Source organism: Camelina sativa, chromosome 3, assembly GCF_030686135.1.
Source record: "Camelina sativa cultivar CO46 ecotype springtype chromosome 3, ASM3068613v1".
Classification (NCBI taxonomy): Eukaryota; Viridiplantae; Streptophyta; class Magnoliopsida; order Brassicales; family Brassicaceae; genus Camelina; species Camelina sativa.
This window is the reverse complement of record NC_141882.1, coordinates 3,040,442-3,056,061: the sequence shown is the minus strand read 5'-3', so window position 1 is coordinate 3,056,061 and position 15,620 is coordinate 3,040,442. Positions and strand designations below refer to the sequence as shown.

Below are 15,620 nucleotides of genomic sequence, written 5' to 3'. Positions count from 1 at the left end.
GACGCGGGCAAAACAATTCTGCCGCCATATCATAATACACTGTACCTGGGTGGGTTTCTTCAAGTTTGCAAATTTTGCCCCCTTTCTAAAACCCTAATTTCAAACTCGACTGATGTTAGCAATTCGATCATCAAATTGCCTCCGATACGTACATTGTCTCGCTACTAAAACTCAATTCTCCTCCGTCTTGCTGTCTTTTAGCCGCCGAGTTTCCCACTTGCGACTTAGCTCGTGCCACAGAGCCATGTCTTCTAACCGCCCTTCTGCATTTGACGCTCTTATGTCCAATGCTCGCGCAGCTGCCAAGAAGAAGACGCCTCAGACCTCCTCTGCCTTGTCTCGCTCTCCGAACAAAAGGAAAATTGAGGAAACCCAAGACGCTGATTTGGCCAAACCTCTTGTTTCCGAAGGTACAGTGTCGAAAACTGAGGATCCCGTAGAGCCTGTTTCTGATTCCGCGAAACCCAGATCGGATACGTCGTCGATTGCGGAAGATTCCAAGACCGGAGCGAAAAAGTCTAGGACTTTGAGCAAAGCTGATAAAATTGGCGAGATGAAGAGCAAAATTGGGTTGTTGAAGAAGAAGCCTAATGATTTCGATCCTGAGAAAGTGTCTTGTTGGGAGAAAGGGGAGAGAGTTCCGTTTCTGTTTCTTGCGTTGGCTTTTGATCTGATTTCAAATGAAAGTGGTCGAATTGTGATTACTGATATTCTGTGTAACATGTTGAGAACCGTTATTGCCACTACACCTGAGGATTTGGTTGCTACTGTTTATCTTTCTGCCAATGAGATTGCTCCTGCTCATGAAGGTATAGAATTGGGAATTGGTGAGGGTTCAATCATCAAGGCAATCTCTGAAGCTTTTGGTAGGACTGAGGATCAGGTTAAGAAACAGAATACGGTATGTTGACTTTTTTTCTATTTACTTGTAATTTTGGTTGCTTTATAATCCAATGAACCTGTCTAGTGGAATGTGATTGCAATAAGGTTTTAGAATAAGAAAGTTAGCAGTTCTGAAATTGTACTCCATTTATAGGAACTGGGAGACTTGGGGCTTGTAGCAAAAGGAAGCCGTTCGACTCAGACTATGATGTTTAAGCCCGAACCGTTGACTGTTGTCAAGGTTTTTGATACGTTTCGACGAATTGCTATGGTATTTTGAACCCATGACTGTTTATGGCTTTTGAATGCTTGCAATTTAGGTTATGATTTGAATGAGATTCAATCAACCTTCTTTTGTTTGACAATCAGATATGTGTGGGACTACTGCATGTTAATTATTGCAGGAAAGTGGAAAAGATAGTACGGAAAAGAAGAAGAACCGAATGAAGGCACTTCTTGTGGCAACAACAGACTGTGAACCTCTTTACTTAACACGTTTACTTCAGGTATGCACCAATTGCCACATATTTTTTCTGTTCATTTGTTTGGGTTCATTATTCCGCCATTCTTAAAATTTACCTTGCAGGCAAAATTGCGTTTAGGGTTCTCAGGTCAGACTGTCTTAGCTGCCTTGGGACAAGCCGCTGTATATAATGAAGAGCACTCAAAGCCACCGCCAAATACCAAGTCTCCTTTAGAAGAGGTTTGCTTTCTCGTTTAGTTTTTTATTTTTATGTATTTTCCACTTATATCAGAATCCATTCTTTTTTGAGTTCTGTGAGTAAGAATATAATTTCTGAGCTACTAGAAGGAATTAAGAATGTTACGCGAGGCTGTAGGATCTCTATGTAGGTCACAATTTACCTCATATACAGTTCTGTTTTCTTTTTTTTTTCTGATGTTTTGAACACGTGTAATTTGTCAAGACACTTCTTTCCTAGATCCATCTTTTTGCTCTATCCTTGTAGGCTGCGAAGATTGTTAAACAAGTATTCACGGTGCTTCCTGTCTATGACATTATTGTTCCTGCCCTTCTATCTGGTGGTGTGTGGAATCTTTCAAAAACTTGTAACTTTACACTGGGTGTTCCAATTGGACCCATGCTTGCAAAACCAACCAAAGGTGTAGCAGAGATACTGAATAAATTCCAGGACATCGTTTTCACATGTGAATACAAATATGATGGAGAACGTGCACAGGTAATATATTGGTGTCTACTTAATGCGGGTGAATGCTATACTTAGATCTGTCTTATTTAAGTATGCCATCATGGTTTGGCTTATCATCAATTAATTTCTGCAGATACATTTTATGGAGGATGGTACATTTGAGATATACAGTCGAAATGCTGAAAGAAACACTGGGAAGTACCCGGATGTTGCGATTGCGTTATCAAGGTAACCTTCTGGTGTAACTTGTTGAAAACTTTAGAAAGAACCAATCTTTCTACTGAAGCTGTGAATCATCTTTATGCAGATTAAAGAAGCCCTCTGTGAAGTCTTTTATTTTGGATTGTGAGGTTGTTGCTTTTGACAGGGAGAAAAAGAAAATTCTTCCGTTCCAGGTAACTCATAAGTGAATAGCAAGGTTCTGATATTCACGTATGGTTTCAGCCTTAAATTCTGCCTATTCATTTTAGTATTCTATTTTAAATTGCCAGAGAAATATTAATGTGATCTAGTTTTCATCTTGTTAGCCACTAGTCAGTGAGTTAACAAAATAAGCATAGCATAACGATAATACCCTTTTAGATCAGATTTTCCGGTTTTGACACTGTCTAACCAATGATTTGTCCAACATTCTGAACAAACCTTGTTACATTTATGGATATTTTATGGCACTTTTCGCGGATAGTTTTGGTGATTGACCTAATTCCTTATGATCATACTAAAGTTTAGTGTTGGTATGAAGAGGATTATTGAAATATATCAACTGTTATAACACTCTTTCTCACCTGGATTAGTTTACTTAACTTGAAGCTAGCTACTTTGACTATTTGACTTGATGTTTTGTTTTCTATTTTCTTGTTTTTTTTTTCTCAGATTTTGAGCACTCGAGCCCGTAAAAATGTGAATGTCAATGATATTAAGGTTGGCGTATGCATCTTTGCTTTTGACATGTTATATCTAAATGGCCAACAACTTATCCAAGAGAATCTTAATATTCGCCGAGAGGTAAGCCTATCAGTAAAACATAAATAGAATTTGTTTTCCCTTGGTTTCAATAAAGTAATTGTTGTGCAAATATGTAATCATTTGTCTTCACTTTGCTTCAACAGAAGCTATACGAATCATTTGAGGAAGAGCCTGGCTATTTCCAGTTTGCAACTGCTCTAACATCTAGCGATATCGATGAAATCCAAAAGTTTCTTGACGCATCTGTTGATGTTGGGTATATATCTTGATACTTACGGTGAACTTTGGTGTAAATTGTTGCCTAGCATTTTCTCTTTAGTCGCATTTTTTACCTTCAGCTGCACTCACAGAAAATTAGAGATTATGGTAGATATTTACTGCTTCCGGATATTTTATTTTAGGGAGTCATCTTTGACATGTTCAAGGGTATAATAAATTAACAATTTGACCTAGCATCTCATCTGTAGTAGCATCTTTCACCGTCAGCTGTGTTAACAGAAAACTAGAGATTGTGGTAGATATTTATATTTACTCATCTTCGGTATTCAATTTTAGATAGTTATCTGTTATATGTTTAAGGATATGATTAAATTTACAAATTTTTACCATGCCTGTAGTGATATATGAAATGACAATGACTTCTGCTTCATTACCCCTATGCCGTTTAGATGTCATCATGTGTCTTCTGGATAGTAATTGTATTTTTAGCAATTTGATCGACACTTATTGTGAATTCTCTACAATCTTATGTCTATATATTGCATCAGCGTTTACCTTGTTATCTCTATAATGTTCCAGCTCTTCATCTATAAATTTTATTTTGCAGCTGTGAAGGTTTAATCATTAAAACATTGAACTCGGATGCTACCTATGAACCTGCAAAGCGATCAAATAATTGGCTAAAATTGAAGAAAGACTACATGGACAGGCAATACTAACATTTCTCTCAAATAAGTGTAAATCGAACAGTCCTTTACTAACTCTAGGGTAATATGCGCAGCATTGGAGACTCTATGGATCTTGTACCAATTGCTGCTTTCCATGGACGTGGCAAACGCACAGGTGAAAAACATTAAGAATATATTGGATGATACATTTTCAACCTTTATGCTCCTAACAAAGCTATATGCGTTCCTTCTAGGTGTCTTTGGTGCATTTTTACTCGCTTGTTACGATGTTGATAAGGAGGAGTTCCAAAGCATTTGTAAAATCGGTCAGTCTAATACACCTTGGCATTTCATATTTTTTATGTGCTACGTTCAGTTTCTCAAGTTACTTATACCCTGGTTTTACGGTTTGGGCTACTAGGCACTGGATTTTCTGATGCCATGCTTGACGTGAGGTCGTCCAGTCTTCGCTCTCAAGTGATAACTACTCCAAAAGTAGGATAGCTTTTTCTTCTCTCTGGCCTCCTTTTTCTGCAATATCATATATGTCTCTTGCCTGAATTCTTATTAATTGTAATTATTCAAATATCCAGCCATACTACCGAGTTGGAGACGGCCTCACTCCAGACGTTTGGTTTGAGCCCACTGAGGTAGGATTATCTTCGCTTGTACTCAAAATGTGACCTTATATTTAACTGGGTCAAAGTGAAAGCTAATATATATGCTTGCTTAAAGGTATGGGAAGTGAAAGCAGCTGACTTGACAATTAGCCCTGTGCACCGTGCAGCTACCGGCATTGTGGACCCTGATAAGGTTTAATATTATTTCCTATCTGTTGATATATTATATCTTATAAAACCGTTGAGCTATTTGATTTATTTTCGAGCTGCCGGGAAATTGTTACCCTATTGACTGTTTCAATGTTTCGTAAAGGGAATTTCTCTTCGTTTTCCTCGTCTACTCCGTGTACGGGAAGACAAGAAGCCAGAGGAAGCAACATCATCTGAGCAGGTTAAGTCTCGTAACACTCGTATGTTTTCAATTCTGGAAAGATGAGACCCAGGCTGGTTTTGAAGTTCTTTTCCCTGCAAATTTTCAGATTGCAGATATGTACCAAGCTCAGAAACACAATCATCCAAGCAATGATGTCAAAGGTGAAGATGATTGAGCAACTGTAATCTGGTCTCGGAGCATACGATATTGCTTGCTTCTAACTAGCTAATGATGCAGATTGCATGTTTGATGTTCTCAACAGTAACTGGTTGTGTAAAACTGATTTTAGGAAAAGTTAATGAGCCGTTCTGGAAAAAGTTCTAAATCACTGTCCACATGCTAGAAAAGAAATCAAATGTGCAAATATATCAGGCAAGGGTAAATAATAAGATTATGCTTGCTTTTACGGTAAGGTTAGAGCTTATTCACATATAGATGATTTAGTAGCACAAGTACAAAAAGTGTCTTCTAGTTCTAGTAACGCCTGAAAAACTTGGGAGACCTGTTCAAGCTTTAGGCCGAAGGTACTCAGTTGTTCGAGTTATGTCTTCCTCTGTTGTCTATCATTCACCAAAGAGACAGAATCATGAAAACAAAAGAAGCAAAAAAAGTGGAATTTTAGTGTATGTAAACGATAAATAATCTTACAAAAACGTTAAAAAAAGGTAATAGATGTATAAGGTCAAAAGGGTAATTTCGAAAACATGTAATAGGGTCTACCAATTAACTCATTAATTAATTTCAGAATTTGTTTTAGTGATTAATTATCGTCTAAATCAATAAAACTTTGGATTAGTGTTGTGTTCCAATAATACTCCTTAAACCTCTTGGTGACGCGGAGGTTTGGAACCGGAACTGAAACTGAAACGCCGTAACGAAAAATCAATCTCCCTGAAACAAGAAAATCGCCGTAGTTTGTGTTACGTCGGACGAAGAAGAACAAATGGATCCCGACAGGTATTCCAATTTTATCTATCCACTAACATGGTTTGTGATAAATTTACTTGTTATATAATCTTGGCGAAATCCGATGAGAGCTGAGGATGGTCTTTATTTACGGAACGATCGTATTAGCTTATTGCTTCTAGAAACTTTACCTTCCTAAGTCGTTGTTATCCAGTGTATTATTATTGTCAAGTTTCTGTCTTTAGTTATCACACAAGTCGAGATCTTTGCTGTTTCTAGGTTCATTTAAGAATTAAGTTTACAATTAGATTTCTAGAGTTTGAGCCAAAGTTTTGGTTTTCGAATTGATTCGTTGAACAAATTTGAAACTTTTGCTATAATTATTATTATAAGGTTGAATTCTCCAAGCACCTGTACTGTTACCATTGAGGTGTTGGGCAACGAATTAAACTTTGCTCAGGTATTTATATGACTCTTATTTTTCCTTGAATACATATCGATGAGATCTAACGAAGTCCCAGCTGTATTTTCACCTTTTCCATGTCTTTGTTCTTTCTTACTTTTGTTCATCTATTTGTCATCTTCCATCTTCCATGTTCTATGCTTCTAATGCTGTGTCATGATGCCGCGATTCTATATGGAAGGATCCAAATTCGAAGCATTTAGGAACCACCGTGTGGGATGCGTCCATGGTGTTTGCCAAATATCTGGTATGATCTTTCTTATCCTCATAGATTAGCTAGTATGACTGTAATGTAGACTTGATTAACGATGGAAATTTCTAAGGCTTCACCAAATGCCTAAACCAATCAATAATGGTTTCAATGCATTCTCCTCTCTGCCTCTCTCTCCTTTTTTTTTTAACTCTTTAGCTCTCAACTAACCGTAAGTTCTGTTACTGAGCTGGCAAAAGCTAGAATTCCAAGCTTAACCCCTAGGCTAGCTACCATAGTCCTGCACTAGACTTAACAAGAAACCTTATCCTGCTTCAAAAATTTCAGGGGAAAAATTGCAGGAAGGGGAGGTTTAGTCCGTCCAAACTGAAAGGAAAGCGTGTTATTGAGCTAGGAGCAGGTTGCGGCGTTGCAGGATTTGGTATGTAGATAACATGTATGTATTTATATCTTAAAGGATTCCCCTTTCTTGTGTATGGTCCTTACCTTTGCTTAAAACTAGAAATTTGGTATCTTAAACTGGAGTTTGTGTTCATGTGCAAGCTTTGGCGATGCTCGGGTGTGATGTGGTTACAACTGATCAAAAGGAGGTATTACTACTGCTTAAGAGGAATGTAGAATGGAATACCTCCAAAATCTTGCAAATGAATCCTGGTTCAGGTTTGTGTTGATACTGTCTTCAGTCTTCTCTAAGTAGGCATATTGCTTCTTTTACTGCCTTAATCTGTAGTCTCTGCATCTTTCTTCATTTTATTATGCCCTGGATAAGTTCTTCGTAGAACCAACTGGCTTACTTTATCGAGTTACAAGAAATTTTTGAATGGTTATCTTCTTTTAGTTAGTGTCTAATGAAGTTGTCATTCCTTGTAGCATCGTTTGGATCACTCCGAGTTGCAGAACTCGACTGGGGAAACGAAGATCATATAAGGGCCGTTGAGCCGCCCTTTGACTATGTCATCGGTACTGATGTTGTAAGTTAATCGGAATATTCAAATGACTCATTATAATTGTTTAGATTAATGAGACTGGTTTTAGCCCAAGGGAATTGTGACTTGTGACTGAACTCACCTTCAAAATTGTTTAAGGTATATTCTGAGCAGCTTTTGGAACCTCTATTGCGTACAATACTTGCGTTATCAGGGCCAAAGACAACAGTTATGGTATGAATTAAGATGCTAGAGATGTGCTTGATATTATCGTTGGAACTACAAGATGATTTGGTTATGGTTTTTTTCTAGTTGGGATATGAGATACGTTCCACTGTTGTTCATGATAAAATGCTTCAGATGTGGAAAGACAACTTCGAAGTCAAAACCATACCTAGATCTAAGGTAAAGAACAACACTGATGGCACTGTCACTGTTAAAATTTCGTTAACTACGCAATTTCTTATTCTGGAATGGAATCTGCAGATGGATGTTGAATACCAAGACCCGAGCATTCATCTGTACATCATGGCACAAAAGTCTCCTGCCGGGAGTTCTGGAAACGTGACTCGGGATGAAGCTGTGGTTGACACAGACAAAACAAAGAGCGAGATGAAAGTCCTAGCCGGAGAATGCCATGATTTACCAAACCAGTTGGAAGAGGAAGCCGTTGCAACACATCATCCCCGTCTTAAGGAAGATAGTTTGCTGATGAGACTACGGGACGGAAAGCTAAGTGAATGGGAGATGAGAAGGTATGGTACAGTTGCTGCACAGCTTCTCCGTGATGTTAAGATAGATGTTCAGGTGCGTGTATACCATTGTTGTTATGAAATCTCTCTTTTATAAAACAAAACGTGAAATCATTCTTGTGTAAAATTTCTTTGATTCTGTTTGTAGGTGAAAAAATGACTTTGCATAAGGACTTTCAGAGCCATGTTCGTCAAGACCTCACCATTGTGATTTTTACTTTTTGGTATCATGGACAATGTATACATTGAAGGAGTCCTGTAGACCTTTCTTTCACTGATTTAGCTGTTTGTGCTTCTGTGATGTGCTTCATACTGAAACTCCTTATAAAATCGCAGATATATATCCAGTTTGAAGTAATAGTTCGTTAATTTTTGTACCAAATATATCAGCAAAGCAGGCCAGACTCGAACAGTATTCGTAGCATCAAACTGATATTACGAATTCGCCACACATTCCCCAAATTTCCGATCATTTGGACATCATTAGGATCTACGCTCACCAACGGATAACTTCTCATGTGTGTACTCATTCCCATAAATTCACCAGTATCACCTTTTAAAACTTACAAAACAGTCTTATACATCCAAGACATCAGTTCTCGGAGAATAGATACACTATACAAAAGCACATAACTGAACAAAATCACTATTTCAATCATTTTCAGCCTCTACTCCAGTCCTAGTCACAGTGCTTCCCATGAGAACTTCAGAAACCGCAACACCAGCGTAGGCTTCATGGTCACGACATGACAAATCAAAAAGAGGCATAAAACAATATAGACAAGTTGAGAAAACATCATTTGCGCAATTGTAGATCCAAGTCAAAGCAACCCACACCGAAGGTCCCATAAATGAGCTAGACACTTCTGTGGTTGGTAGAATCTGAATCAAAGTAACCATAATGGAGGTAACAATCCACAACAACTTACTTAATCAGCCTCTACCAAAGTAACAATCCAACAACTTACTTAATCAGCCTCTTCACCAGATGTAAGGAAGGTGATGTTTTCAATTTTCACTGACTACCTGAGAACATTCGTAAGAAGTCTATCTATAAAATTAAGCCTCCCCTGAAATCCAACAACCTAATGCATCACCCAACCATAAAATCAAGCGAGGACTTCATTATCAAATGTCTACAGAACCATTAAAACCAACCACAACCCAGGAAGCAAAAAACCTCACAAGTCAGAAGTTAAGACCATTATCATCAAAACCAAGACGCTCTTCACTTTCTATGAGCTGCCCCCATGAGGTCACACGACCAGCAAGAATCACTTACATAATCAAATAAACGATGACATCAAATTGACAAACTGAAGAGAATACTGAGCAGGAACACAACTCACCAACACAAGACAATATAGTGGTAAAACCAAAACAGAAAAAGGCATAAAACACCAATAGTATAAAAAATACTGCAATCAAAATTTCAATCTTCAATGCCCAAAAATCGAAAAGGGAGTCTGCCTCCAACACATCCTCAATATACCTATAATGATGGGAAGGAATTCATAAATAGAAAACCTACCATCACAAGTAGGAATATATGTAGCACACCAAATAGATAAACAAAGAAGAGACCAAGTAGTAAACCTGAAATATCTATGTTAAAAGACTTAACAAAAAAATCCAATGACAAGTTCCAATCATGTGAAACTTCCCACTGTCGTAGTCTCATAGTTAAAATCTCATGAGGCTAAACACACTTCAAAATACAGGAAGTATGAATCCACATATTGCAGAAGAACAAAGAAGGAAAGATGAACAACTACCTGATTAACAACATGTCTAGCTTAGCTTTCTGCTTAAGAGAAGCTCAGACTTGAAGATATTCAATGCAAAAACTACTTTTGGTAGACACATCCATCATAAAAAGGACAGAAAATAAGTACAAACCCATTTAAAAGGAAGTTATGATTATCTTTCATCTGATTACGACTAGACTGCAAAGGATCAGAGTATAGTGATTAATGAAGAAATCCTGGAACATACAATAAGACATACAGAGGAGAAATAATAACAAAAAGGAAACATACGAATTGAGATCAATCCTTTATGCAACCAGTGAGGAACCCAAAGCTTACTTCTCGTGACTACCCAGTAAACTATAACAATCAGAAGTAATTCACAAATAGAAAGAGGTGTAACAACTAACAACCACACAGCAGAAAAATAAGCTCATGACACCTAAATCAACCACAGGAATTAAGAATACAACAGAACTTCTACTTGCATCATCCAAATTCCTATACGCAGATAATGAATTCACGTAGAAATAGAAAACACCATCCTGAACAAAAGTGATTAACAATTAAACCATAGAAAAATGGGAAAAAAAAAAAAAAAGGGGGAAGCAAAACTGATTATATCTCCAAGGAAAAGAGAAAAACCACCAATCACAAGCATATGAGAGTAGGATCAAACACATAAGAAATAACATAGAAATAACGAGAAGGTAGCACTTCACAGAAGAAAAACCACCAAGGAGGTAACATAGAAATAACAAAGAAGGGAGCACTTCACATAAGAAAAACCACAATCACAAGCATATGAGAGTAGGATCAAACACTAGAAATAGATGTAACATGATAAACCATATAGGGAAAGTGACCAGTTAGTTACCTGATGATTCTCTCTGATAGATCCTCGACTATCAATAACAAATGATAGGGTCTTAGGCATAAATCATAAATGCCCTATCACTAAGAAGATCATCAACTACAAAGAACCTGAAACATCCAAAAATAAGTCCAAATGATGTTGACGACTGCCCAATGCCACAGTCTAAAACTCAGGGAGCCAAAATTCAAACTCTACTTTATAAAAACAAAGAGATAGCTGACAGATCCCAAAGAGAAAGAGAACAAGAACTTGAGCCTTGTGCATCAGAAGAGCTTAGACTTAGCATACCTAAGAGACACATAAAAAGACACATTATATTCAAAAACAACTTAAAAAATATTCAGGTCTAGCAAAAAGAGTGTACTAAAAGAAGTGTTAAGAGGAAGAAAAAAACCCTGAAGACATAGCCCAGAGAAGAAACATGTCCATCAAAGCCATGAATCTCACTGATAAAAGCATCATTCAAAACCTGAAATCACATAACAACAAGTAAATCGCATAAACCTATTCATAAGAAATAAGCAACCGATGCAATTTAGAAACCAAACCTTAGGAGTATAACATGAATTAGAGTGACAACAATCAGTCAAAGCCATCACCGATCAATCACCACAAACCTAAACCAACATGAATGTAACACGTAATTAGAAAAAAAACACCTACCCAAAGTGAAAATTCAGAAAAGCAAATAGAGATGCGTTTAGAGCAAGGAACTTGTGAGAAGGCCTGAAAATGTAGCATGGAGAAGAATATGTGATGATAAGATCATAATTAGCTTCCAAAACACCTGCAAGACGAAGAAGAAAGGAACTTAAGGAACAAATAAAAGAAAGTAAAAGAAGTGTTAAGAGGAAGGAAAAAAACCCTGAATACGTAAAACAGAGAAGAAGCGTGTCCATCAAAGCCATGACTCTCATCAATAAAAGCATGATTCAAAACCTGAAATAAAAAAACATATTCATAAGTAAACGCAACTAGAGTGACAACCGATGCAATTTAGAGACCAAACCTTAGAAGAATGACATGAACTAGAGTGACAACTATCAGTCAAAGCCATCAGTGATCAATCGTAGGATCCTCCACCACAAACCTAAACCAACAAAACAAAAACGACATGAAAATAACATGTAGTTATCACTAAGAAGATCATCAACTAATAAAAACACGTCCAAATTCAAAATCTAGTTTATAAAAACAAAGAGATAGCTGACATATTCCAAAGAGAAAGAGAACAATGACCTGAATAGACCACATGTTCACACTCGCAGGTTAAACTCCTTAGCATCCTCAACATACCAAATAATCAAAAGAAACTCCCCACGGTCACAATTCACAGCTCAAAATACCTGTTAGCACAATCCAAAACACAGAAGTAAAATTTTCAGAAATTGCTGCAGGTCTCTAAGAGAAAGAGGAACAAAAACCTGACTAAACCATATGTCGAACCTTTTATATCAGAGGATGTCAGAGAGTAAACATGGAACCACAAGATCAAAGGCATCATCTTTCAATCACTAAACATAAATGTAGCATGAGAGATAAGACCAACAGATAAAATAAAGGGGAAGAACCAGTTAGTAACCTGGCAATTTTCTTTTTAGAACCTTACTACCTAAGAAAAAAGATAAGACCACCTTTCATATGAATATGTGTAGACAAACATCAGCAGAGAAACAGAGAGGAGTGATTGATGCTGGAAATCTGTAAACAACCAATGAAAGACACACAGAGGACAGATCATACCTAACAAAAAATAGCCAAAATTAAATAAATTAACCAATAGCAGAAAGGTGTATAGATGCGAAGTAACCCGAAACACGAAATTACACACATCAAGCCAAAAGAGAAACTAACCTCTTGAAAAATCAGAAGAAACCAAAAGAGAAAAGGCAGAGAAAAAAGATTCAACAGAGCAATCCCATTGCCTCCACGATCTGCATCAAAAGAGAGAGGAAAAAATATCAATTATACAAACAAAAAAATCCAAACAGAGAAAACGAGTGACAAGGATCAAATCAAACCTATGACCGATAGATATTCTTAGTATACTCCTCCACAATCACTGATGGATCATATAACATGAATTCGAGTGACAACGATCAGTCAAAGCCAACAGCGATTAATCGAAGGATCCTCCTCCACAGATCTAAACCAACAAAACAAAAACCAACAAGTAAGTAACATGTAATTAAAAAAACCACAACCAGAGTTAAAACTCAGAAGCAAATATAGATGTGTTGAAAGCCTAATTAAAGACGTAGCCTGCAGAATAATATCCGATGATCCAATCATATCATACTTAGCTTCCAAAACAGCTGCAAGCGGAAGAAGAAAGGAACTTAATGAACAAAAAATCAGAGAGTGAAAGAAGTGTTAAGAGGAAGAACAAAACCGTTGAATACGTTAGCACAGAGAAGAAGTGAAGCGTCCATGTCTCCTTGAGACATCATTCTCATCGATAAAAACATCATCCAAAAACCTGAAATAACAGAATGACAAGTAAACCACATAAATAAATTCATAACGTTAGAAGGTATGCAATGATCCGATCATAATTGCTTCCAAAACACCTGCAAGACGAAGAAGAAGAGAACGTAAGGAACACACAAAAGAGAGTAAAAGAATTGTTAAGAGGAAGAACAAAACCTCTGAAGACGTAGCACAGAGAAGAAGCGTTTCCATCAAAGCCATCACCGACCAATTGTAGGATCCTCCTCCACAAATCTAAACCACCAAAACAAAAGACGAGAGTAAGTAAAAAAACCATCAAACATAAGTGAAAATGCAGAAGCAAATAGAGAAGTGTTTGAAGTAAGGAACACGTGAGAAAGCCTGAAACGTAGCCTCGAGAAGATTATGCAATGATCTGAATCTGATCATATTTCGCTTCCAAAAAACCTGCAAGACGAAGAAGAAAAGAACGTAAGGAACAAAAAAAGAGAGTAAAAGAAGTGCTAAGAGGAAGAAAAAAAACCCTGAAGACGTAGCACAGAGAAGAAGCGTGTGCATCAAAGCCATGGCTCTCATCGATAAAAGCATCCTTTTAAACCTGAAATAACAGAACATATTCATAAGTAAAAAGGCAACCGTTGCAGTTTAGAAACCAAACCTTAGAAAAATAACATGAGCTAGAGTGACAACTATCACTATCAGTCAAAGACATCACCGATCAATATCGTAGGATCCTTCACAAACCTAAACCAAAAAAACAAAAACCACAAGTTAATAACATGTAATTAGATTAAAACCACCGAACCAAAGTGAAAATTCGTGATTAGAGCGAGCAAGGAACCCGTGCGAAGGCCTGAAGATGTATTATGGAGAAATAACGAGGAGATCAGATCATAATTCCCTTCCAAAAACCCTGCAAGATGAAGAAAGAAACGTAAGGAACAAAACTATAAAAGAAGAAGAAGTGAAAGATGTGTTAAGAGGATGAACAAAAACCAATGAAGACGTTGCACAGAGAAGAAGTGAAGCGTGTCCATCAAAGCCATAACTGATCAATAAAAGCACACATCCAAAACCTGAAATAACAAGAGCTAAAGAGGTAAATCGCACGAAACATATTTATATCAAAAAAAGCAACCGATGATGTTGAAAACTCCCTGATGGCACAGTCCAAAACTGAGGAAGCCAACCAGTTAATGAAAACAATTAGATAGCTGGCATATACCAAACGGAAAGAGAGGATAAAATACCTGAATAAAATCACAGAGGAGCTCTCAGAAGTAAGCATATCACCTAAGAGACTTGAGAAAACAAAACACATTGAAAACACAAACTAGTTTAACACAGGAAAAGTATTAGAGCAAAAAACATAAAGAAGGAAAAGAACACACAGGAGAACAAATCATACCTAAAAGATGTAAAACAAGATATCAGAATCATAAGATTTTAACAGAGCAATCCCACACTACCTCAACGACGACCTGCATCATCAGACATATAGAGAAGATATCTTTAGATTATCCAAAATATTAAGAATTAAAGAGGGGATGAAATTAAAGGGGAAAAAAATCCAAAGAACTATACCTGCATCATCAGACCCGCTTGACAAGGATCAATCAAAGCCATCACATATATCAATCGTAGCGCATACTCATCCTCCACAAAATCAAAATCAACAAAACAAAACGACAAGTTAATTCGATCCAATTTAGAAAACCCAAAGTTAAAAATTAAGAAGCGAGAACGAAGTGCCTGAGCAAATTATAGATCGATTATAGCATTAATAAGATTAATAAACCAAACCGTAGGAGAATGGAGTGTGAAAAATTCAGAAGCGGGGGAGCGAAGAGCGTCGTGTCATCATAGACTGATTCGCTTCCAAAAGACCTGCAAGACGAACAAAAACAACAACAACAAAAATCAGAAGAAGAAGAAGAATAACAGAGCGAGAGGTTCAAAGCGCATGAACATAATAATGATTAAAAAAAGCTACCGATGGAATTGAGAGAGACCAAACCCTAGAGAAGATTTCACGATTAGGAACGAGCGATGGTCGGTTCATCATAATCTCATAGGATTTGCTTCAAAAAGACCTGCAAGACGAACAAAACAAGTAAAAGAAGGGAAGAAGAAGAAGAATAACAGAGGGAGAACTACAACAACTTAGAGATCAACAAACCCTTAGAAAAGATTTCACCAGTAGAAACGAACTAGCGATGATCGATTGAAAACAAGATCACAGACTGATAGACCCGTTGGGGTTTAGAAGATTATCACACCACACCACCAGCTTTAGCAACGGAGGACAACATAATTAGAAACATAAAAAATAAAGAAGACGAGGAAGTGATGTTATTGTAGGAGTGGAGCGCTATATTTATTATAGATA

General features: G+C 37.1%; 2 protein-coding genes and 1 long non-coding RNA gene across 52 annotated transcripts; 2 read left to right on the top strand and 1 right to left on the bottom strand.

Annotated features, from left to right (window-relative positions):
- Positions 1-3: 3 nt before the first annotated feature.
- On the top strand, positions 4-5,222 carry LOC104778615 (DNA ligase 1-like). 2 transcript variants are annotated; one of them, XM_087508151.1, is made up of 17 exons: positions 4-901; positions 1,037-1,153; positions 1,287-1,388; positions 1,469-1,585; positions 1,851-2,081; positions 2,185-2,279; positions 2,359-2,446; positions 2,925-3,056; positions 3,161-3,273; positions 3,844-3,945; positions 4,018-4,079; positions 4,159-4,230; positions 4,326-4,399; positions 4,498-4,554; positions 4,640-4,717; positions 4,838-4,915; positions 5,004-5,222. In XM_087508151.1, exons 1-17 carry the CDS (start codon positions 113-115, stop codon positions 5,070-5,072), a joined length of 2,376 nt encoding a protein of 791 aa, XP_087364277.1. In that variant the 5' UTR covers positions 4-112; the 3' UTR covers positions 5,073-5,222. The 2 variants fall into 2 exon arrangements, with proteins under 2 accessions (XP_087364277.1, XP_087364278.1); XM_087508152.1 differs by having other exon boundaries at positions 27-901; positions 1,252-1,388.
- Positions 5,223-5,652: 430 nt separating this feature from the next.
- LOC104766255 (uncharacterized) lies at positions 5,653-8,513 on the top strand. Of its 4 annotated transcripts, none has more exons than XM_010490099.2 (10): positions 5,653-5,854; positions 6,197-6,263; positions 6,448-6,513; positions 6,805-6,898; positions 7,021-7,137; positions 7,348-7,448; positions 7,563-7,637; positions 7,716-7,808; positions 7,890-8,210; positions 8,304-8,513. In XM_010490099.2, exons 1-10 carry the CDS (start codon positions 5,841-5,843, stop codon positions 8,313-8,315), a joined length of 960 nt encoding a protein of 319 aa, XP_010488401.1. In that variant the 5' UTR covers positions 5,653-5,840; the 3' UTR covers positions 8,316-8,513. The 4 variants fall into 4 exon arrangements, with proteins under 4 accessions (XP_010488401.1, XP_010488411.1, XP_087364280.1 ...); XM_087508153.1 differs by having other exon boundaries at positions 5,687-5,854; positions 6,805-6,913; XM_010490109.2 differs by lacking the exon at positions 6,197-6,263 and having other exon boundaries at positions 5,656-5,854.
- A 149-nt stretch (positions 8,514-8,662) lies between these two features.
- LOC104766266 (uncharacterized) lies at positions 8,663-15,585 on the bottom strand. Of its 46 annotated transcripts, none has more exons than XR_015595073.1 (27): positions 15,411-15,579; positions 15,225-15,324; positions 15,035-15,118; positions 14,816-14,887; positions 14,701-14,712; positions 14,228-14,307; positions 14,073-14,144; positions 13,947-13,975; positions 13,755-13,829; positions 13,601-13,678; positions 13,427-13,504; positions 13,183-13,259; positions 13,080-13,095; positions 12,802-12,926; positions 12,635-12,714; positions 12,415-12,523; positions 12,227-12,294; positions 12,020-12,126; positions 11,790-11,870; positions 11,645-11,719; positions 11,495-11,567; positions 11,329-11,397; positions 11,175-11,249; positions 10,976-11,068; positions 10,781-10,887; positions 9,124-9,181; positions 8,663-9,037 (listed from the first exon to the last, which is right to left on the bottom strand). It is a non-coding gene; the product is annotated as an uncharacterized LOC104766266 (long non-coding RNA). The 46 variants fall into 46 exon arrangements; XR_015595060.1 differs by having other exon boundaries at positions 9,124-9,225; positions 11,654-11,719; positions 13,603-13,678; XR_015595071.1 differs by having other exon boundaries at positions 9,124-9,225; positions 12,802-13,095; positions 13,603-13,678.
- Positions 15,586-15,620: the final 35 nt, after the last annotated feature.

Excerpts from the sequence above, each read along its gene's own strand:
- LOC104766255 (XM_010490099.2), top strand. Across the intron at positions 7,638-7,715 it reads GGCCAAAGACAACAGTTATG|TTGGGATATGAGATACGTTC; the intron begins GTATGAATTAAG and ends GTTTTTTTCTAG. Across the intron at positions 7,809-7,889 it reads AAACCATACCTAGATCTAAG|ATGGATGTTGAATACCAAGA; the intron begins GTAAAGAACAAC and ends TGGAATCTGCAG.
- LOC104778615 (XM_087508151.1), top strand. The coding sequence starts at position 113 with ATGTTAGCAATTCGATCATCAAATTGCCTCCGATACGTACATTGTCTC. Across the intron at positions 4,231-4,325 it reads CCAAAGCATTTGTAAAATCG|GCACTGGATTTTCTGATGCC; the intron begins GTCAGTCTAATA and ends TTGGGCTACTAG. Across the intron at positions 4,718-4,837 it reads GCATTGTGGACCCTGATAAG|GGAATTTCTCTTCGTTTTCC; the intron begins GTTTAATATTAT and ends TGTTTCGTAAAG.